Source organism: Epinephelus moara, chromosome 18 (assembly GCF_006386435.1).
Source record: "Epinephelus moara isolate mb chromosome 18, YSFRI_EMoa_1.0, whole genome shotgun sequence".
Taxonomy (NCBI): Eukaryota; Metazoa; Chordata; class Actinopteri; order Perciformes; family Serranidae; genus Epinephelus; species Epinephelus moara.
The window spans coordinates 18,336,962-18,359,908 of NC_065523.1; the positions used below are offsets into that span (position 1 = coordinate 18,336,962).

Consider the following 22,947-nt stretch of genomic DNA (forward strand, 5'->3'; position numbering starts at 1 on the left):
CTTTTAGTCATGATATTTACAATACAATTATCATCCTCACAGCATCCAGAGTCCCTGTGCTGGCAACTACCATACATCCATTACAGTTCTCTGTAAAAATTATATTTATTTCCTTTTACCTGCAGTGCTGGATTTTTCATTCTAGATTGTTTTGGTATAAGTTGCTGTATTAGAGGCTCATGCTCGTGACAGCGAAAGATGTAATCATTAATAGCATCCTTCTCAGCCAAGCTGCAATGTTAGCTAGCTCAGTGATGCTCAGTGAGCTAGGATGAATGCTTCTTTCTGGACTATTTTATGGTTGGTAGGTGTAGTTTGGTAGAAATAAAATGGTTCCTACATAAGCAAAAAGGTCTGCGATTATCTTAAGTAACCAGGTCCATGATTCCTGCAAATAGATATTGCTGTTGAGTTTCTTTCATTGTATTGTTTTGGTGCTTTTAGCATCACAAGCCGAGGGCCATCTAGTTCCATTATATTCTAGAGATGGCAGACATCTCTACAGCCAATATCTCCAACACTGGGCATCTGCCAAAATAATCTAGACTGATAAATAGCACTACAGGTAAAAAGAATAACATGTGTTTTTGATTGTGGGGTTGCCACTTAACCTGACCTGCATGTTTTTGGACTGTGGCAGGAAACTGTAGCAACCAGAAGAAACCTTACCACAAGGAAAGCATGCAACTCCTCTCGGCCGTTTCACAGCACTGATTTTTGTCTTCTATATGCCAGTGTTACAGTGTGTCTTAGCTGGTCTTTGTAATCATGTGTAGTTGCCGTTTTTGCATTTGCATGGTTCATTTCTAGTATATATGAACATACCTTTTTCTTTGTACTAATAGAGTTTTACATTTTTCTGTAACTTATGATGCTTTTCAATCTGAAGAGGTTTTTCTAGATAAATAAAGCTTAAAGAAATAGATAAATTAATGCAAAGTTTGTGGGATATGCAAACTCTGCAGCCTGTGCTAATTTAAACAAAAAAAAATCTTTGCGATTTAAAACATAATAGTCAAAGTAGCAGCATATGTAGTTGAAAGCATGACTGATCTTTTCTTTGACTGTTGAGCCACAATGTTTACTTCCTCTCATGCTGACTATGAAGCTCTGTCTCCATTCAAATTATTACAGCTACTGGAAACCTCAGGGGCTTTATTTCCTGCAGTATTTATTTTTGGAAAGACTGGCTAAGTTGTAGATTTGCATCTGAAAAAGAAAAACAATACCTTTCTCATAGAGAAGTTTCTGCAAGAGCTGTTATTAGTTGTTCTGAATACACAGAGGCCCCACAGCAGAAACAGAAAGACAGGGCTGCTTCTTGTTTGTAAGCAATTGGCTACCTGCTGAGGGTATATGCTCTTTTACTGATACAGTGACTTAATAGCTGCCACATAGAGACATATCAGTGCAATGTTTTTTTTTCTTTACTTCAAGCTTCGACTATGCTGTTTCTATGGACATTTATTCTGAGGTCTTTATCAAGACCAGAAAAAAAAAACATCAAAAGATGTCAAGTTAGAAAGGTGCTAATGTGTGTGATCACATTAATCGTCTGACAGGATCTCACTTTCAGTGGTTAGTCCATTATGATTCACACTGATGTGAGGTCTAGATGTCAGGTGTCATAATTTAATTGTGTTGTTTTCTATTTCTCAGGGATACTTTAGGGACCAGAAAGCAGAGTAATGTAGCAGAGTCCACCTCTGCTCTCTCTCATTCCCTCTCCCTTTCTTTTTCTCTCTCTCTTCTTAATTGGAGACACTGGGGGTTCACATCACTTTTCACTTTAATCTTGACCTTAGAAGATAAACCAGTGATAAAGATGAGAATCATTATCTGCCCAGAGAATTCAAGGAATAATTTCCACATCTCATGTTCTATTCATTAATGGGAAAGCACTTTTGTAGCAGAGGATATCTTGAATTTGCAGACATGCTGTAAGATCTATGACAGAACAGTCAATTATATTTTTTTAAAGGCTGCTTTTAAGGATACTTGGAAATGACATTTGCCAAGTGATTTAACTTCTAAACAGTTGTTTAGAAGAGACTCAGCAGGTATCTTCACTTAAACAATCTTGAAAATAGCCTGAAACATGACCACACAAGACTCCTTTGAGAATTTCTCTGATGAATTTGTCAAATTAGATTAAATCCCTGCTGAGAAATACTCAGGTCAATTACTCAACAGAAGAAAATGAATAATTTCTCAGGAAGGTTACAGACTAAAAAAAAACAATGACATCACCTTAGCTGTAACTAACTAGCTAATTAGGCTAATGTTCAATTGGTTTGTTGAAAAACGCTGTTTCCTGTTGACTTTTTAATATCTTGAGATGACTTATTCTAAAAGTACAACCCTGTAAAATGGTCTTAAATATGCACTTGATAGCTATACGTATAATTTACCAAAAGGCTGAGTCCAATGGCCTGAACACATGCTGCAACAAATCCATTTTTTTCAGTGTAGATGCACGATAGGCGCCACTTCCTTTCTTCCATAAATATCCAAACTGTTCTCATCCCCAGGTCATCAAACACTGACGCTTTGTCATGTTCCTCAGCATCTTATAGCAACGCACAGGGCATCGTTTAGCACAGTGGTTCCCAAATGGTCCAGCAATGGGGTCTAGATTTCTCCTTAGTCATTAGTTCAAGGTCCACACAGTTGAATACTATCAGTGTCTGTCTCTGTCAAGTAGCTGTCCATTAGTCACTCACTCTACAGCAGAAAACAGCACTTTAACATAAAAGCTCTGTGCCGGAGATTCATTTTACCTCAAAACAAAGTGTGTTTTTTATAAACTTGAGACGTTCACTTGCGGTCCATACAGAATGGACCCGCGACCCTCTTTTGGACTGCGACCCACCAGTTGGGAACCACTGGATTGGCATATCTATGTGACACACAGCTAAAACACATGTGGTAAATGTTGAGAAACAAAACTTCACGTTAAAACAACATTGATTTTTGGTTTAACACAGGACACGAACTGTAGTCTCCTGGATGACAGTTTTGTTTGGCCCATCCACCTTCCCTTTCCTCCAGCCCTACACAGACTTTCTCACTCTTTATACCATGTCAGTTGCACTCAGTGTCAAGTATTGCCTCAGATGGGTTTACATTGCTTTTAGTTGAAAGCTCGGTGCGTCTCATGAGGACGCCAATGACTGCCTTTGGCGTGGATATCACACGCCAAGGGTTGTGACAAAGCGTTGGTATTTGACTGTCTTGGCATGAGAACGGGCTGAAATATTAGTAGTAAATATGGAGGAGAAGTTAATGATATTAGTGCAAGGCTATATGAGCTGTACAATCTGTCCCAAGAACAGTAATTTATTATACACTTAAAAAAAACAACACCTAGAAGACAACCAGCTCTAAAGTTAGGATTTCTGGTAAGTAGGCTGTGATACAGCGCTGGTTATGGTTGCTTAGCAATGTCAGGTGCAACCTGTCTCCGCACCCTGTGCCTGACCTCTTGTTTTCCAGGTGGTAAAAGATGTGACATGTGTATGAGCCCGAGAGCTGCATTTCCCAGGTAAAAAGTAAGCATCTTCATCAGTTGATGACTGCAGTGCTACTAACATGATAAGATAAAGTTACATTTTGTAGAGTATGTTTTTACTTTTAAGGCTTTCAGGCTGAGGACAGACCAATGAGTCTAGCAAGCATAATATTTACTTCGATAACATGGTTTGGGTTGGGGTGTAAAATCCCCAAAGAAAGCTGCTAATGTTAGCCTTAGTAACATCCAGGACCTTTTGTGAAGGTAAGAAACTAGTTAGCCAGACATGCTAATGTTTGCAGCTAACGTTAGAGCAGACAAACACCATTTAATCCATTCCTTACACTCTTGCGCTCAAATTTTTTATTTTGAAAAGGGTAAAAAAGCATCTAAACTCATAGCTCTTATGAAAGCTCCATGTATACACCACTCACACATATGTGGAGAAATCCAAAGCTTGACAGTGCTGCTGCCCTTAGTTTCTAAGCAATTATTGGACAATCACTGCTCGGGGGAGGGGTTATAGCATTCAGTCAGTTATACCAAGAGTATGTTTTTCCAGCTATTATACTTTTACAAAAAACAACAACACAGAAATACATCCATATTACAAACAAACAGTATCCAATGCAGTTACAAAGATCATCCATAAAAAGCATCTTTAAACCCTAAACTCTGCCTGGGTTTAGCATCATATCTGCCTGTTTGAAGGAAAAACTAGTGTTGTGCTGGAGAGGCCACTGACTGCCTTCCATCAAGGACAAAGTCACCTCTCTCTGGAGGAGAAACCAGTCCTCTGAGACGCACTGAGTCTACTGCTAGAACTAGGTCAGCTCACCTCTTTGCTGGAAGTTATACTATTATTTCCTTAATGTCATCTCTCTCCCAGTGTGTGACTTTCCTTGTGATTGACTTGTTTGGTGTATTCTCCAGCCGCTGCTGACGGCAAAACCACCAACACACATTTGTGGCACGAAAAGTGATTCGACAGCTACAGGTACTGGTGTGACAGACACACAAATGAAGCTACATGTTTGATTTTGAACACAGCCATTTAAGGGGTCTGTGTATGTTAATGTTTTATCCAGTAAAGAAAAACATTTAATTTATCCATGAGGATCATATCACCATTTATGAATAAAGATATGGAGAAACGATCAGGCTTAGACACCTTTACATGTCAAAATTTTACACGTAATAAATTAAAGGTCAGGGTAGGTAGCTTAAAGGATAGGTTCACATTTTTTCAAATCTGTCTTAATACAATATTCACATGCACATATGTACACTGAAAGAGTTTTTGGTTGCTGTAATCATTCCTCTTGTCTATATTCACCATGAAGATGTCCTTTACCTACACTGTTTTAATAGAAGTGGAGGACCAAATCCACAGTCCTCATTCTGTCCAAAAACGCAGTCTTAAATTCAGCTGTGGCTAATGTGAGGCTGCAGCAGTCTGAGTAAGATCAAGTGGCCAATGTGTTGTTGTTTTGTTACTATCCCTCTGCTGCAGCAATGAATCAAAGAGAGACTTTCACACTAGAAAGACTTTGGAAGACACCAATTTCAACCATCTAACTGAGACTGCTGAAGTCTTACTCATGTCCAGGTGAATTTTGAAGGTCATTTTCACACAGAATGAGGACTGCTGATTTTGTTTCTATCACTTTAAAATCACCTTTGTAAGCCATGGCATCATGGCCATTGTGGACTGGAGGAACAATCACACTGACCAATGCTGCATTCAATGTACATATCAACATGTAAGTAATGCTTTAGACTTGAAAAAGAAGAAGAAGAAAAAAATATGTTTTAAGTCGTGATTTTCCTCAAAGCACATGGCCTTCTCTCTGAACCTCCTCGAAACTGATAAAAATTGTGTCACACTTCGCATTTATCTGAGTCTGTCATAAATCACATTAGCTTTCCTTCAGTGCTCAAAGTGGGCTGATACTTACCAGTTTGCAGTGGCGGCACTTTCTACATTCAACCTGTTTTCTTTCCCAGGGTGTCAAGTACTGCCACTTTGTCATGCCCCTCAGCATCTTGTAGCAATGCACAGGGCACCCTTTAGCGTATTTATGTGATGCACAGATGAAACACATGGTAACATAGCGTTCATGTCGTGAAATGGTTGCAGTTAGGTTTAGCCAACACAACAATTTGGTGAGGTTTAGAAAAAAAAATCATGTTTTGGTTGAAAATAAATACATTAGTTACGTAACGTAACATCGCGTAAATACGTCTTGTGAGAGTGACGTCAGTACACGACAACCACGTGTATATGTTACATTAAAACAACACTGACTTTTGGTTTCACTCGGGATGAAGATACATAAGTGATGTTCTTGCTCTCGGCATCAAGTTTTGCAAAGGACTGGCCTGTGTTGGAGTTAGCTGAAAGCCTGGTGTGTCTCATAAAGATGCCAAAGGGTGCCAACATCACACGCCACAGGGCTTGAAGAAGCATCTGTATTTGACACCCTAGGACTGAGAATGCTACAGTTTTACTCTTTGGTATACCAGGATTTTTCTTACAAGCTGCCGGTACTCTTTTCTGTCCTCTCTGTATCAGGTTCTCTGGGTGATTCATAATGGCCCTAAATAAGCCAGGGGGTCATCTGTTCCTCTTCTCACCTGCTTGCTTTTGTCTGTCGGCAACTACTCTAAGTAACATTAAATTACACTTAATAATGTTGGCCTGGCTCTGAAGGGGCAACACAAAGAGAACACAAGGAAGGGCAGAGGATGACCCAACAGAGCTTCAAAAGTCAATTCCTGTTACTAAATGCAGGCCGGAGCAGTAACCTAACGTTTCGTCTATGTAACGTTAGCATTAGCAAAAGGACCTGCACTGTCACCGCTATTGATAAGAAGACAGGTTCTTTAAAGTAACCTGGTAACACTCCTGATCCTTAGGATTTGCTCTTAGAAAAATTAAATCAATTAAAGTAGATGAAGAACATCTAGACTTACAACACTGCAGATATTTTCCCTCCACTGAGGAATGAAAGTCTGTTGGCTGGAAACTGCAATACAAGTCAAGTCAAGTCAAAATTTATTATAGCCCAAAATCACAAAAAACATGCCTCAATGGGCTGTACATAAAAACATATAAGCAAATTACAAATAACATAACAAATAAAATGTATAAAAACAAGTGAAATGACTATGTAGAAAAACAAACAAACAAAATGAAAACAGAGCAAAATAAATAAATAAATAAATATAAATAAATAACATTGGCACTTGTATATATAAAAACTAAACATAAATTGATGCGCACAATGACTGATTAGTAGTAGATAACCATGATGTAGCATGTAAGGACAGAGACTATGTGATGTTAAAGGCAGATGCAAAATACGAGGTCTCTTAAAGGAACATTACCCTCTAATGAGTGGACAGTTCTTGTTAAAGAATTACTAATTACTTACACTTAGCACTGAATGAAATTCATTCTCTGGCTCATCTTGTTTGATTAATAAATCTAGAAATATATCACAGGAAGATGTTTTATTACCATGACTTGTTAGTTCCATAAACCGGTCAAACATCACATTTTATGGCCATTTGATTGTCAGAAATGCTGTTTTAGTAGCAACAGTTTTAGTAGAACTGCTAAAACACAGATCTGATGAACACACTATCATCTGTCATTTTTGCAAAGTTGGCATCTATGTTTCATTTTTCCTGCATTATGTTTGCAGTAATTAATTTAAAACCTTTAAACAGTAAACCTGTTTTGAGCCAGTATATGTGTATAGAGAGAAGACCAGACACTGTATACTGCATGCATTTAAAGAGAGGGAGAAAGTGAATGTATGCATTTCTGTAAACTGCCTATACATCCGGCTTAAGAAGCTGTGGGTGGTGCTTTAATTATATCGCCCCTTTCTTAATCACTTATTTTGAAAGCCTCGTCTACTCATCGATAGCAGAGAAATGAATGTTATGTCTTAAAATGTTCTTTCCTCAGGTTCTCCTCAAACTGTCAATAACGAGTTGGGAAGGAGGGATTCTCGGCCATCCTCTGTGCCGCTGATGGATATGCTCACACCTCCGAGAGGTAAACAGCATTGATTCTGTCCCACTATCACCTCTAATTTGCTTCCAGCCTCTGCACAATAAGCTCCTTTATGACTAATCACACCCATTTACAGGACTGATACAAGGCATTTTTTATTTTCAGAAGTGTGCCTGAAGCTCTCAGACACACTGTGTCAGTATTGAAATGTTTCTGGGCTGTCACATCTCGCCACTTCCTTAGCCCTAATGTGATCGATTGGGCCGGCTACAGAGCCATAACATGCTCCTCTACAGAGCACTTTTATAGTAACATTTCAGGCCCAGTTGAACCCTACTTCCCCAGGGCCATTAAATGAAAAACTGGACCTCAAGTGGATCCCTGAGTCTGGTCCATCCCTGAGCTTACAGGCACGTTAATGACAGAAATTGTACATGTCAGTACTACCAGAGAGCCCAAGGATTAAATAATGTGCATGTAATAGTGAGATCTGAGGTCTTGGCCTTGATGTGCTAAGAACATTTGCAATACCACTTTAATGACGAAAAGAAAGAGCCGGGTCTGAGACTCTTGCCTTAGAGGACATGTCAGGCCTTTCATGAGAACCATTTTAATTGCAACCAAAAATGTCTATTAGTGAAGTCTCCCTCGGGCACATATTGTATCCATTATAGAGGTCATACAGCTAGGTTGAAATACATCATTCGAAAGATTTGGGCCCATATCAAAATATATTATTATCATCATTATTATTATTATTATAACAACAGTATTTTAAGTCACTTCCTTAAGATCTGTTATGGCAAAGATTAAAGTGGTTTCCCATCAAAGTATTTCTGTGAATCATTTATCAAATGTACTTTCAACACATGGTCAAACACAGTATGAATTGTTGATACTCTTATTTGTAGCCGTAAATAAAGGATATGTAACTACTTACTAAAGCATTTACTGACAGTCTCTCATCACACAGCATCATATCCATTCTTAATCGCTACAAACTTGTGCTCAAATACAGGACACAAAGACAGATGGTGTTTGTTTGTTACCTTTCCATGTAAAATTTCTCAATATATTTAATATTATAAACGCTGAATGGTAAAACAAATGTCAGTAAATTCCATGAATTCAATTCGAATCCTCACTTAGATCTTGTTATTATACCCATTTATGTGGATCGACTGGAACACATAAGACGGCATTAGCCCCGACAGTGGTAGCAGATGGCCCATGGGGCATGTTTGCCAGATTTAAGACTTATAAAGAACTGACACACACAAATAAATTTGGACAGTGTAGCTTTAACATCTGAGAACACTATTTAACTCATCCCATCTCAGGAAGTTTTCACACTTCACACTTCATTAACCTCTAGGGCACAGATTCCCTGGGAAGTCATGGAAGGAAAATGCTTGTCTTTTTCATATAAATCACCACCAAGCGGTAAACCCCCAATGACAACATTTACATGCACACAGTATTCCAGATAATAGCTGATATTCCGGTTAAGGTGCGATTCAGTGAATGCTGTTTATATGCACCTTCACGTCTCGATCACAAATATCCATGTACGCGCATGAACAGAATATTCCAAACAGTATTGTGAAAACCACGCTTGCACTAATCGCAAAAAACAACAATAATTGGGATGAGATGAAGTTTACTTGTCTCAGTATCCCAGATTAAATTGACATATGCCAGCTACCAAAGCAAGTGTTTACATACACTGAGTCTTGCATGGATCCCATTAAATGTATTTTCATTTATGTCAGTGTACATAACCATGTATAGTCCTTCAGAATTTTCAGATTTTTTAAATGCAGTCGCAGCTTTCAGGCTGCAAAATTCAACAGTCAATGAAATTAGGTGTAACTGTCCACAAAGATGAAGTTTACATGTTCTACCTCACGAACAGACTACTTGAGAATCCAAATATTTGTTTTTCACTTTAAAGTTAGGTGCTTTAAAGTTCTGTGTTTCCCCTGTGCATTATAAAAAAATAAGTTTAATCACTTTTCATGAGGTGATAATTACAAGGCACAATCACAGATCTGGCCGTGGAAGGTTAAGATATTTAATAAAGACAAATAACCAAAAGATATGGTGTTAATTGCAGGGTCACTTTTGTAATGTTGATTCATTATCATTTAAAATGCTTAAAAAATAACTCAATTTTAATTGATTTCCAAACAAAATCCCAGACACAATATTGGACAACAAAACTACTTTTCTTATTTTGATATATATTTATTATGATACAGTATGTGGGGGAGGCCACCCTGTTACAGTTGCTGGCTCCCCACTGGCCTTCCCTTGTAAAAAATAATTTTAGGCCTTTGTGTGGTGTTTTTAAACTTGAGAAAGTTTGCTCCCAGTAAATGTTTTGTTACTTTAAATCAGTGTACTTCTTCAAATTAAAGCTGTATATTTGCCTTTTTAAGGACAACTAGCTTATGTGAAGAACAACAAATTCCCTAACATGTCTATACGGATACATAACATGTTAAAACAGGATTGTTATGAACCTCAAAATTTCAACTGTACTAGTATACCTCAATGCACATCAAACAATAAATAACATTGACTGTTAAATAAGAAACCAGAGTATATCAGTATGCAAGTCCTTAACTCAATATTGACACTTTCAACTAGATGATACTCTGCAACAGCATAATAGAAATCCTGAAATTCAGTTATAGCTTTCGGTTTCTGTGTGCCACCCCAACATTTTTAGTGGCCCCATCTGGCCACCCCTATGACAATATTTCGGGGCACCACTGTTGCCCAGCCCCAGCACACAGTACCTGAAAAAAAGGCTGAAGGTGGAGATGTTAGTGAAAAAAGCTACCCAGCCTTAAAAACAAAAAAAGCACTCTGTATTGACACCAAATGTTTAGGCCATGGAAAACCTGGAAGTCATGGAATTTCATTATCTTGTTTTCTAGGGCTGGGAGAGTCATGGAATTAGAAAAATCCTTGAAGGTTTGGGGAAAGTCATGACATTTTGTTGTGTGTATTGAAATTAGCTGTTACAGTTATCTTCCATGGATAACCTTCGCCATAATGTAACATAACGGCAAATTTAGATTCTGTATGCTAGCTGTCAACATAATGTAGCTCTATATGAGTGGATGTATGACAATGCTTTGTTTTCCATCACATGTTTTCACGTCCTATCTCTTCCTCCATGTATGCAAGCTAGCTGGAATTATGTTTAAATAGAGTTTAAATCTAATATGTTTGAATAAGAGAAATATATTCTTATGAGTGTGATTTAACGTGTAGCATCATAGATCCGAACATTTCCATACTATGCCCCACTACTTTCAAATTGTACTGCATTTTTGAAATGGAACAATGTTCATTTTATACATCATGAATGGTCATAGAAATTTTTATTATTGGTCCTTGAAATGTCATGGAAAAGTTTTGAGATTTTGTCCATGAAAATGTGTGGGAACCCTTCAAGTTAGCACTGGACGTTCATTGCCATCACCAACCCAAGAATTCAGCAAATAAAATTTTTGAGTTTCCTCAAAACTATAGTCTGTTCACTAGATGAAAATTGTGCACTGCAAATGCATCTAATATGAATGTAACTCTTTGGGATAGTGAGTTATCCCTGTGTCAATGGACAACCCTCAAGCATATCAGGGTCTTTCTGAGGGTGTGTCATTTGCTGTTCGACTAAACTCTCTGTTTTAGTCTACAAGTTACAAATGTGCAAACAAAACAGGCACAGTATACAACCAAGACTTAATTTCAGTGTTTGCAAAGAGGCAGACAAAACAATATCTTTCTATATTGATTTGCTGCGGTTACTAGCTTCTAGTAACCACAGTCGTGTGGTCTAGCCTAGCTTCTATGTTACTATATTACTGTACATATATTAAAGTTGATTAGACAACCGCAATGGCAGGCTGAGCCAGAGAGCTGGTACATTTTGAAATGAGATTGTGTGAGCTGTCATATACACACAAGCTCACATTCAATCTGAAAGCACCTTTCTGGGTAACAACTTGCTCAACTTTGACCAACTGTGTAGCTTCTTCAAACAGCTCCCTTTCTAAACTTTTCTGCCCAACAGTAGTCAATAAGATGGTGTCGGAGAATCTGTGCATCCCGTAATTCTACCATGTGCTGCCAGTGTTGTGCTGTTCTGAGAAGTCCACATGGGACTTTGCTCTGGAGCTGTGTCCTCTTCTTCCTTGGATCACAGCAATGTCTTGCCTTGGATGATGCTTCTGCAGGCCTGTGGGATGCGGTTATTGAACAAAAGATAGTTTCACTCTCCCAAAGCTTTCAGGCAACAGCTGAGGATGTTCTCCAGGGTTCCTCTTCTAAGCTGCAGTACATACACCCTGGTGGTGATTCGCATTGATCCGGGAAGAAAGATTCAAAGAAATTATAGGCTTATTGAACTATGAAATCCTATACTGGGGCCTCAAGCACTGAGGTTACCTGACTGCACTAATTTGCCCACTGCTACAACAGTCAACTAGTTCATGCTTGGACAGATGAATGGCAGGAATCAGGATCTTGCTTATATGTGGTAGATTAACACAGCTGAAGGTAAAAACAGGTTTAGTCGTATGAATAGTACATGCACCTAAAGTGGGCATCTTCTTTCTTCTTTCTACTGCTTTGTCCAAATAAAAAACTCTGGAAGGCCAGAGCATCAATCTACAGGCACCAGCTGAAGGAACCTAGAATTAGTTTGCCAGAAAACAAATGCTTATTTGTCATTATTCACCATGGCTTGTTGACTACAAAGGCTTTGCTGTACATTAAACGTTCTTGCACATCCCAAGCAGCTCAGTGGTCAACTCCCTAGAAATCCCCCTAGAGCTAGCTTGTTCAGCAATACAGAAAATATTTATCCTTGTGCAACAGGTCCTAGGGCTCAGAGGGAAGGACAGATTCTTCTCTATCTGCATTATGTGCAATGGAGGTGACCTCTAACCCTTTTCGTAGGGTGTTAAGTGTCCTATTTGTTCGTCAAATGGTCCTTTCATGAGTGGAGTACTGCAACCCCGTCCCTTGTCTTCATTCTTACTAACCTCTTGTGATATTCTTTGCTTCACATGTTGAAAAGGTTTCTATGGGCTGTTCCAAAGGCCTATGCTCCTGCCTCAGGTGGCTAATCATAGCCACCGGCCATCATTACAGACTATACCAAACCTTTTAGAAGCAAGGCCGATTGCCGTTATTGCCTGGAGTTTTGCGTCAGTGTCACCCTTTCTTATTGGATCAAGGATTGCCTTCACTTAGTTCTTAAACTAAAGCCACTCCCAACTGACACTCTAACCCTACCTACATCTTATACACCAGAACATGGAGGTGCCACTGACTACGTGCTCATCATGAGTTGTTACGGTGTGATTCATCCACTTGCTTTTTCGCCAAGTTTATTGACAGTCATGTGGGTTATTTTCTATAGATCTGCAATCCTGTTTCCAACAAATTAGTCAACAGTTGTGTCTCATCTTGGCATTTAACTACATCCACATTACGTCCCCAACCTTAACTAAGGGGTTTTAGTTGCTTAAACTTGGCCATAACATAATCATGCTTTAGCTGCCATGGGGAGATATTGTAGGACAAAGGAAGAAAAACAGTGAGTGGATACTACGAAGTTATTCTTAGCATGAATGTATGTTAACAGTGATCATGTGTAATATCACGATTTGTAGAAAGCATATTTGGCCAATGTCGAATAGTTACATTTGAACATTAAGAGTAGGGCTACTCTATTCATCCTCTGCTGGTGCTTTTAAAATAGTTCACACTGCACATACCTTGAACTATTATGTTGCATTTTGACATACTCCTGTAAAAGAAGAGGCAAGAAAATGTAATGTGCCATCAAATCTAAAACTGTTATTCAGCATTTGGACTGACAAGATTGAACAGGCCATCCAAATATTAAGCCTCAAAATACTAAATCTACATGTGGACAATAGTCTGCCAAGTAGCCTCCACGTTTATGAGATTGGAGCCAAATTTTAAATTGTTAAAACCATATTTTTTCATAAATAGAATCACCATGGAAAGTGATAATTGGTATGTATAGATATAGATGCACAGTGTGAATGGATACATCGACATATTGCCTCACAGCATTTTGTACTTTGGAATGGTATCAACGTGTTCATACATTAGTGCAAAACACTATTATTCACATAACTAATGTGTTAACAGCTTCATGAAGTGAGTTATCATGTAGGCTATAGTCTAATGCTTATAAAGCTCCATATTTCAGACAAAAAGTAGCAGCTGAGTTGGTAAGTGAGAGTTGTAGTGGATTAAATATTTCTGTTACCTTGGCCCATTTAGTGCTTTGTCTTTATGTGGTGGTTGTCTAGGAGATCTTTGATTTACAAGAGTTGTATCCTCGGCTAATGTCCATGCGTCAAATCAGATCATACGATTCCACCTCATATAGCAAAAAACCCTTGAACTATATTTAATGTATAGCCTACACTTACTAAGGTATGGTTAGCACGAAGGCGTCAAGGGCGTCTAGACTCACCACAAAGAGAAAAACATTCCAAACTGGGTTTATTTGGTTTTGTTTCTTTGTTTGTTTTCCCTGTTTATGACATATTGAGATGTGGACTGATGTTTTAAACTAGTTGGGTCAGTATGCAAGCCTCATTGACTGAACCAGATTTGTTAGCCATGAGCTATGACAATTTGAGACAAGGAGCGTCAAATCATTCTGGTAGAACATCAGTGTTGGAATTGCCACACTTGCTCAAAAACACCTCATATGCATCAAACATTTTGATACATGAGTTCAACATGGGTTTTTGGAAGAAGGGAGCTGTCACTTTTAAGACAATGAGGTGTCAAAAAGCAGTTGTTCATATGCTTTGAAATGTGTGTCCACGCATGTCTGCCAGTAGCCTTACAAGAAGACCCTCATACCCTGAAACTTCCAAGATATTCTTAACACATTATCTGCTTTTCTAATATAGAATTTTTCGGGGGGTCTTGTGAATTGTTAAGTTGTGTAATCCAAAAGCACAATGCAGGCCACTTTAGATAATGAGGCCAGACAGATAGTAACAAGTGTGACCGTTCTGAAAAGACTCCAGTCACCTCTCACATCATCATACAAGGATGCAAGTGCTCTTATTGTGAAGAGGAGTCTAATATCTAATCCTTCCCTAAAGCTATTCCAAGACAATATGGAGCCAGCATAATGCAGAAATGTGCAATATTTAATGAGATATTTAATTTCCCTTTTCTTTTTCTTTTTTTTAAAGAAGAAGAAGAGGAAATTGTGGGTTATTGCACATCAGAAAACTGACTGCACTTTCTCAGTCTTCTGCACTGTGTAACTTTAAAATAAAACGGTGATTATATTTGTTTGATTGGTCACTGAGGGACGTATTAATTTGTAGTATGTTCATTTGTTGTTATAGCAGTAGTTCTCTAACTTTTACTGAAAGTTACAGCCAGGGAAAACCAAAACATATTTGTTCTTAAAAATATTGTGTGAATATCTACTAATGATGAACATGAGCCTCAAGTGAGCTTCGACATTTACCGTTGTGCAAATATTTACCTTTATAACTTCACAAAATCTGTTCACAGAATGTGCAATTGTTTCCTCAGTAATATTCTATTCTTAATTTTCATTTTAATTTTAGGTCACACTGTAATACAAGTAGGTGACTCCACTGTTCTCTGGTCTAAAATGCACTTGTTTGCTTAACATGATATTTGCTTAAATTCTAGTACTTTTTGGAAGAACATACTATGGAATACCTTCTTTACTAGAAAGCTGATATCTATATTGACAAACACCCCATAATATATAATGAAAAAGCACATTTCTTTTTTTTATTTTTCACTGTATGCCATGTGTTTTTCTGGAATATGTGTTTTGAATTGTTTTCACATGTCTTGGAGGTTTGCTCAGCACACAAACATCATGACAGCCATTACTTGTTTTACCATGACAGCAGAGCTTTGGCTACAACAAAGTTGTGACATTTAAATCAATCATTCACTTTTTTATCTACCTTTCTTAGTCAGATATATTCAGTGAATATTTGGGGAATTTAGTGTGAAAATCGTCAACCTCAATTAAAGAAAGTTTTTTTTACTAGGAAAAATAAAAAGTATAGTCAAAGTCTAAAAACAAAGATGCTGCTATGGTCAATTTATCTTATTTATCAAATGTACAATTTTAATGCATCTTTAAATTCGCCTAAATTTGAGAAACCTGAGCTGCCAGTGCTAAAGTGTGATTCCCTAAATTTTGATCAGAGGGATTTTTTTTTTTTTTTTTTGCACGAAATACTCCAAGATAATTAAAATTATTTTAAGGATCGTCCAGAAATCAATGCAGATGGTAATGTCAGGCTTATCCCAGGTATGCACAGGAAAGATAAGAATGATTAAATCCACCGGCGCATTAATGAGTATGTAGATGTAAAATAATCCTAAAAGGCATGGCAGGGTTGCTGCAGGAGAAGCCAAATGTCAAGTGGCATTTTATTTTATGGAGGATCCTTTTTAAAAGGGGACACGGTTCTTTCTTATCCAAACTGAGCCCCCAGAGCCACTAAGATCTCATGCAGCAACACAAAGCGCACAAGAGTAGCCTGTGCAGGGAGACGGGATTTGTGGCGAGAACACAGGTTGTCCATTTGGGTTGATTTGAGCATGAAACTTGTAAAATCCTTCTCTGTCACAGGTATTTGAAAATTCATTCATTTGTGTCAAATGAGGTGTGAGGGTAGAGCAATGAGGTTCAAATTGATACTCCACGTGATAATCAAATAAAAATATTATTATGTGATGTGCAAAATGTCACAAGAAGTTAAGATTATGCATTTGTTTTTATAAAAATCTAAAAATCTAAATAATATAATTTCTACAATAAGAGAAAATAGCAGAAATGTACGTTTAATTCAGTCATCGGGCGCAGTGAAGGAGATCTATTTACGTCTAATCTGACTACTTGGATATAATATGGGAAATAAACCGGGATAATATCTGTGATGGAAGCTGCTAGAAAAACATTTGGTTAGTCATTTGGCTTGGAAATGAGAGGCTTATTTCTGAAGACGCTGATTTAGGCTGCAGCTCGAATGCTGCAAATGAGACCCTTAATATCATGGCCATAATTAATTGCGCAAATTTGTTTCTATTAAATAAAACTAACACATACTGAGAAAACTCTATTAGCCTTAATTAAGCTTGATATCCTAATTTAGGAAATGTGTGGTTGAAAACAAGCCGTTTTGGTAGATTTTTTTCTCTGTCTTCCTCCGATAGTGGAAAGCCTACCAGCTTTCTGCCTTTGGGCTGCTTTTCCTCCTTTGAGAGTTGGAAATGAGAAATGGAAATGGAAATACCAGGAGGTGCTAAATTAGCTGCCTGATCTGCACTTATTGCCGCATACAGGCCCCTATTACTTTGCCAATCTGTGCCTCTCTTTTAGCATTCCGGGCATGGAGAAGCTTCGAGATAGCAGATTTATCAAATGGGAAAATGAATGCATGATGATCAGTTAAATTGAAAATCAGCGTCTGCATGACAGCCCGACCTGACACCTCCGTAATTAGAAAGAAAAATGATGGCGTCCGATGCATAATAGAGCAAAAACAATTTACACTCTCCCATAATGATCCGGCGTTCAAATTGAAAATTTCTCCGGGTATAAATTGAATTCATAAAGTATGATTCATGGACGACACATCTCCTGGAGGCTGCCTGGGCATATCGATTGATAGTTTGTCTTGAATCATGCAGCGTGCAGCTCTCAGGCAAGAAAAGCTTAACTACTTAAGCAAATCGCTAATTTCACCTTAAGGCCACCAATGTGCAGCCAGCGATACTCCTATTCAGTGTGCTAATGAATTATGGATGAACTGGGCATACGTCCCAAATAGCCTAAGAGTAGCATGGAAAAATACACACCGAAGAATCTTAGGGGTTATTTCAAATTGGCCCCAGTTATCCCACAATTACACCTTGTATTTTTGAAGAATTGGCATGCTGTGAATTTATCAATTTCTGCTCTGAATTTTCTCAGAATATTCCTAATTTAACAGTGAAAACATTTAGGCTATTATATAATAAAAAAATATGATAACACTGCAAACCTGAGATTAAAAAAAGCCCCCTGTAAACTCACTGGTGGATTCAATATTACCAAAAACGTATACTGATATCATGGGAAATAAAATAAATAAATCAATAAAAAATTAAAAACACCATAAAGCACAATGAGGACACAGAGGAGACACCTCTAACCCTCTGCAGGCCCTAATCTTGTGCATGTTCCCTGTGTGTGTGCCATGTTGGCTGTGTCTGCCCCTGCCCCCCACCAACCTAATAAGACATTGCTTCCTAGAGCAAACAGCTGCATGGGTTGAAATTTATGTAAATATTTTGAAAGGGACACTGGCTCAGAAATTCATTTGCGCCGGCTCAGACGTAAAGCTCACCCCTCTGATTATTTTCAATTTATTTGCAAATCGAGACCCAAAGAGAACACTAAAGGGCTTGTGGATTTTAACAAGGGTGTGAGCAGCTATAGCTGGACTGGATATTTCTTCTTTTTTTTTTTTTTTTTGTTTTAAGATTTTTTTTAATGTTATTACACGCCACACAGCAACCTCGACATTTTTTTTCCTTCCTTGGGTCGACGTGATATTGTGGTCAACACTGCTAATATTGCAAAAGGGAGCAGATGTCCCAGATCCCGCATGGCTTCCCTGGGGACCACCAACCCTATTAGAACAAATGTGTTCTGCTATTGTAAATAGGCACGTTTGCCTCAGCCCGTCCTATTACAGCCGACGCATGATCAATAGGCTGATAACACAGAAACATCAATGTAAAGCGACAGAACAATGAGGGATATCATCGAACATCTATCTTAATATAGCCCTGCTACAAGGGGCCCTGACAAAGTGGAGAGAGAGGAAGAAGGAGAAGAGGAGGAGGAGGAAAGGAGGAAAAAAAAAGCTCATGAAAATGCCTCCCCACGAATCCCCATCTCCTATCCAATATGCACAAACACACACACTCCCAGCTGCCGGGGCTATTATTTTCCTATTTCAATTTGACACCCAGGCCTTTTCATGCTAATTCTATTATTCTTGGAAGTTTATGTGATTTCATATCACTAGAAATCGGTAATGTATTATAACCCCCTTTGAGCTAAAATAAACTGAATCCCCCTGCAGTAGCCACCGGGAAAATAATTACTTTCATATCAAAACTCTGCAGGAGTCGAGCGGGTCCTTTTCGCCTCAGGCTCGTAACCTCATTTCAGTGGGGGCTTATAGATGAATAAATTTGTTAAGGCAATATACAAAGTACAACATGAGATTTCTTAAGAAAGCCCTTCCTACTGTACTGGTAGTCCTGCACTGTATGTGCTGCTATTTAAGGTCTCACACGGTTTGAGGTGCTTGTATACAATAGATTTATTTAAGAAAAACCTTACATATATAAATAGTATAATACCTTTTTTACAGCTCTTGAGGATTTTTGTTGGTCTCGTGGTCTTGTGTTGTTTTTTTTAAAGACAAGTTATCACACATTAAAGGATATCTAGAGACTCCTGACTCACACACATACTCGCAGAGAGAGAGGATAGATAGAGAGAGAGAGGAAGAGGAAGAGGAAGAGCACACCGTTGTCAGAATATCAGCAAAGTGGGGAAACCTATGATGCAAAGATGTTTCTGGTTAAGCTTTGGCCTAATGAAAGGTGTGTTTAGAGGCTATATCTGTATGATTCTGCTTTTTTTTGTTTTACCCCCAATGATTTATTCCATGTCGACATCTTCTTTAGAGTCTGTCTTTGTTTCTGCTGGACTGTCACTGAGGACACACTCGGAGGTGTCAGGGTGCTCCTTGATCTCTAAATGCTCTTTTCTGTCTGCATCGACAGGCTTAATGAGTTGTGGACTGTGTTCGTGCGCGAAAGTCGAGTCGCTGCAAATAACAGAGGTCTGAGTACTTTTGCCAGCTGTGGGAAAGGCGACCCTGGACGGGCTGGTGTGCGGTGAACGTGTCTTGTCCTCTGATCCCACCTGTCCCTTTTGCGTGGCGTCTGCAGAGTCCGGCGAGCTGCTCCTACATCCCGCAGAGCTCGCAGAGACGCCGCAGCGCACACTGGTCTGGTTTCTCTCCGCCGGTGCGTCACTACTGTCACAGTTCGCCACTGTGGTTGTCTTCAGAGCAGTTTGAGGAACAATGAATCCAAGCGGCTGTGTGATGGGATAGAGTAGGAAGTGTCCTTTCCCTATCAAAGGCCGTGAGGAGGGTAAGGCCGCGGGGTTGCGTCTCGGTCTGGAGTCCGAAAGGAGGCTCTCGACGCTAAAAGGGTTGAGTTTCTGCACGCTGGAGGCGCTGCTGTTGCTGGAGCACAGGCTTGACCGGTGGCTGGCGTCGGGCGAGTCCAGCTCGGATGCGCCAGCATCCCGGTCCAAGTGTCTTTGGTTCTGGTTTTGGGTGTGGAGAGGGTGAGGTGATTGGTCGCAGCTCGATTGGTTTGCACCCACAGGGTCAAAAGACATGCCCGTGTGCTCACTGTCGGTCACATGCGACACCCCGCTGTCGCTGTCTGATCCCGGGGTGTGAAATAAATCCCCAGCAGCGAGCTTGTTCTGGGACTTGAGCAGCCGTCGCTCCTGCTTTCGTTTCTTCTTCTCCATCCTGTCCAGCTCTCTCCGGGCGATCTCCTCCGGGTCCATGGGCTCCCCGCTGCAGGTGGTGGGGTGGGCGTTGTGAGCAGGTCGACCTGGACCTTTCTTTGTGTTCTCCTTTTTCCTCCATTTGGCTCTGCGATTCTGAAACCATACCTGCAGAGAGTAAAAAAAAACAAGAAGTGACAACACGTGTAATAATCTGTCACTGCAAGGGGGGAATTAATTAGAGCAAAAATTGTCAGTGTTTTTAACAATATGGTAATTAAACAAATAGTGAGGTTACACTTTACTCCTACTGTTTTCTGTGCAGCCCTTTAATTAGGCCTGTGATTAAATAACAATCTGCGCACAGACAGGGCTGCAAAAAGTTGGGGTGAAGCTTAACATTTACAGAATAAATATAGATCTTAATATTTTTTTTCCTATGCAAACTCTGAAATTAATTGAGCTTTCACTTTGTTGTTTTCCTCAAAAAAAACAAAACAAAAAAATTCCTACAATAAAATAAAGTATAGGTCGGTATATTAACTCATGCAATTAAACAAACTGAGGCTCATATACACTGAAAAATATCTGTCTTTGTTTATCCAAGATTGTCTTTAAATGTATCAATTATAACGTTGAGATTTTTAGAAAATATTTTAGTTAAAAAATAATAATGTAATAAAAGAAAAGAAACAATATCAGCCGGCACCAAAGGCGTCATTATTTTTCAAAATAAAGGTGTAAGTAAAATTGATTTATTGGACTAACATGAGCCATAAAAGGTCAAACAACACACATCCATCTAGTGGGTCCTTTTAATTATTTATAAAAAAAATATTACAAGGTGTATATCATGACCTGAAATTAACCTATATGAAGGTTTATTCTGCTATTTCTTCAGCAGTTTAGACCATGGATTTGAAACAGCCTCTTGCCATGAATGAATAACAAACAATGTGAAGGAATTAAATAAATATTTACCTGAACCCTTGATTCTATCAAGTCCAACCGGAGAGCCAGTGCCTCCCTCATGAAAACGTCGGGATAGTGGCTCTCATTAAAAGCCTTTTCTAATTCCTCCAGCTGCCAACCAGTGAAATTTGTGCGAGTTCTCCGTCTCTTGCAGCCAGGGCTATCTTTGTCTGGGTCCCCCGAGTCTGACAGCAGGATGAGAATAAACGTAAACAAAAGGTGAAATTATTATTTTTAAATTAGCACATTTCAAAACAATTCCAACAAGACTGCTTCCACGCATATGCGAGGAATTCTGCCAACTTTACAGCAGAAGAAGGTGCTTGCATTTGAGATTTTTTGCAGCGTGCACACATGCAGCCCTGCAGCTTCCATCAGATCTGTCGCCCTTTTTTGTGAATTAAGAGGAAAGCTTCAGATGTTAACACGGGCATTTCCTTGCTCTAGTATTTCCTGACTGACAGGAACATTGTTTTTGCTTGGGTGCATCTTCAGCTTTCGCAGATGGAAATGAAGTGGGAGGCGAAGAATACTCCTCTGCCTCTGTGTGTGTGTGCGTGTGTGTGTGTGTGTGTGTGGTTTAGGCTTGCCCTTTAAAAACACACCACCACGAGGATAACTTGTATCGCAATATCCTGTCTTTGTTTCTTTCTGTTTTTGCCTCATGTGCAAGCAGCCGACCTAGAGGAGAGGTGATTGTGTGCTATATAATGTGGCTTACCTGTCAGTTTGTACTGCTGATTATCTCCATTCATCCCGCAGCCCGAAGACAAGAGGGGGTTGGAATTACCCACTGAAGCCGTGCAGGAACCATTAAGTAATCCGTCTATTGAGAAGGGAACCGCGGACGCAGATTGAAGTTGATGCCCGGCTAATTCGTAAACGTGATGGTGGCTCAGATGGTACGGGAAGCCCACCATCCCGCCGAGAGAGCCTCCGAACTGGGCGTGAGGTGGATCCAGTATCCTGCTGTCCATCATCCCGCAGGCAAAAGGAAACGACGTCTGGAGGCCGGTGATGGGAATTTAAAAAGCATGCAGTGAGTGTGGCCAACGAGTAGGGGACATGATGTGAAGGGAGGGATGAGCTGTACTTTATCCACATGAACCTCCCAATAATTAGCCCAGGCTCTGGGAATATGAGACCCAATGAGAAGCGGTAATGGACTCTGACGTCAGAGACGCGCTCTGCAAACGCTCCCCGTATCGATTGCTAATTAAAGCTGACATCCACCTCAATAAACAATATCAGAGCTGTCACAACAAGACAGGAGGGCTTTGATAAGAACTACATCGCAACTACACGGGGGACCCACCGGGAGGAAGGGCTCACTGAAGCCCGGGAAGGAGAGGCTACAGGCGGATAGGTTAGGCCAGAGGCTCCCGGACTTTTTGTGCAGTGGAGGAGCTGCAAATAGATAAATATTACACCAGGATGGGAACGAAAATGATCAAATTTTATCCAACTTAAAGCCAAATTTGTTTATTCTAACAATTTTGCGTCTTTTTTGCGTCTTTTTACTTTATTATATTTTGAGATTTTGGTACATTTCTAAGGGAGGTAGCAGATAAAAAGTGAAAGCTGACCAAAAACTACAACAATAATTGACAATATAATGCTGACCCCCCCCCCCCACACACACACACACACACACACACACACAGGGATGCATGCAGCCAGCTTTGCACTATGGGACCCTGACCCTGAGTTAAAATAACCCCCCATGTTATTTATGGATCATCATTTAAATACATTAAACCTTTACAG

The 22,947-nt window shown here is 39.4% G+C and overlaps 1 protein-coding gene across 1 annotated transcript; it reads right to left on the reverse strand.

The window, feature by feature from the left end:
* Nucleotides 1–15,392: 15,392 nt before the first annotated feature.
* On the reverse strand, nucleotides 15,393–22,205 carry uncx (UNC homeobox). Its single transcript, XM_050070118.1, has 3 exons — nucleotides 21,902–22,205; nucleotides 21,190–21,365; nucleotides 15,393–20,376 (listed from the first exon to the last, which is right to left on the reverse strand). The coding sequence occupies exons 1-3, from the start codon at nucleotides 22,158–22,160 to the stop codon at nucleotides 19,339–19,341; spliced, it is 1,473 nt and encodes a 490-aa protein (XP_049926075.1). The 5' UTR covers nucleotides 22,161–22,205; the 3' UTR covers nucleotides 15,393–19,338.
* Nucleotides 22,206–22,947: the final 742 nt, after the last annotated feature.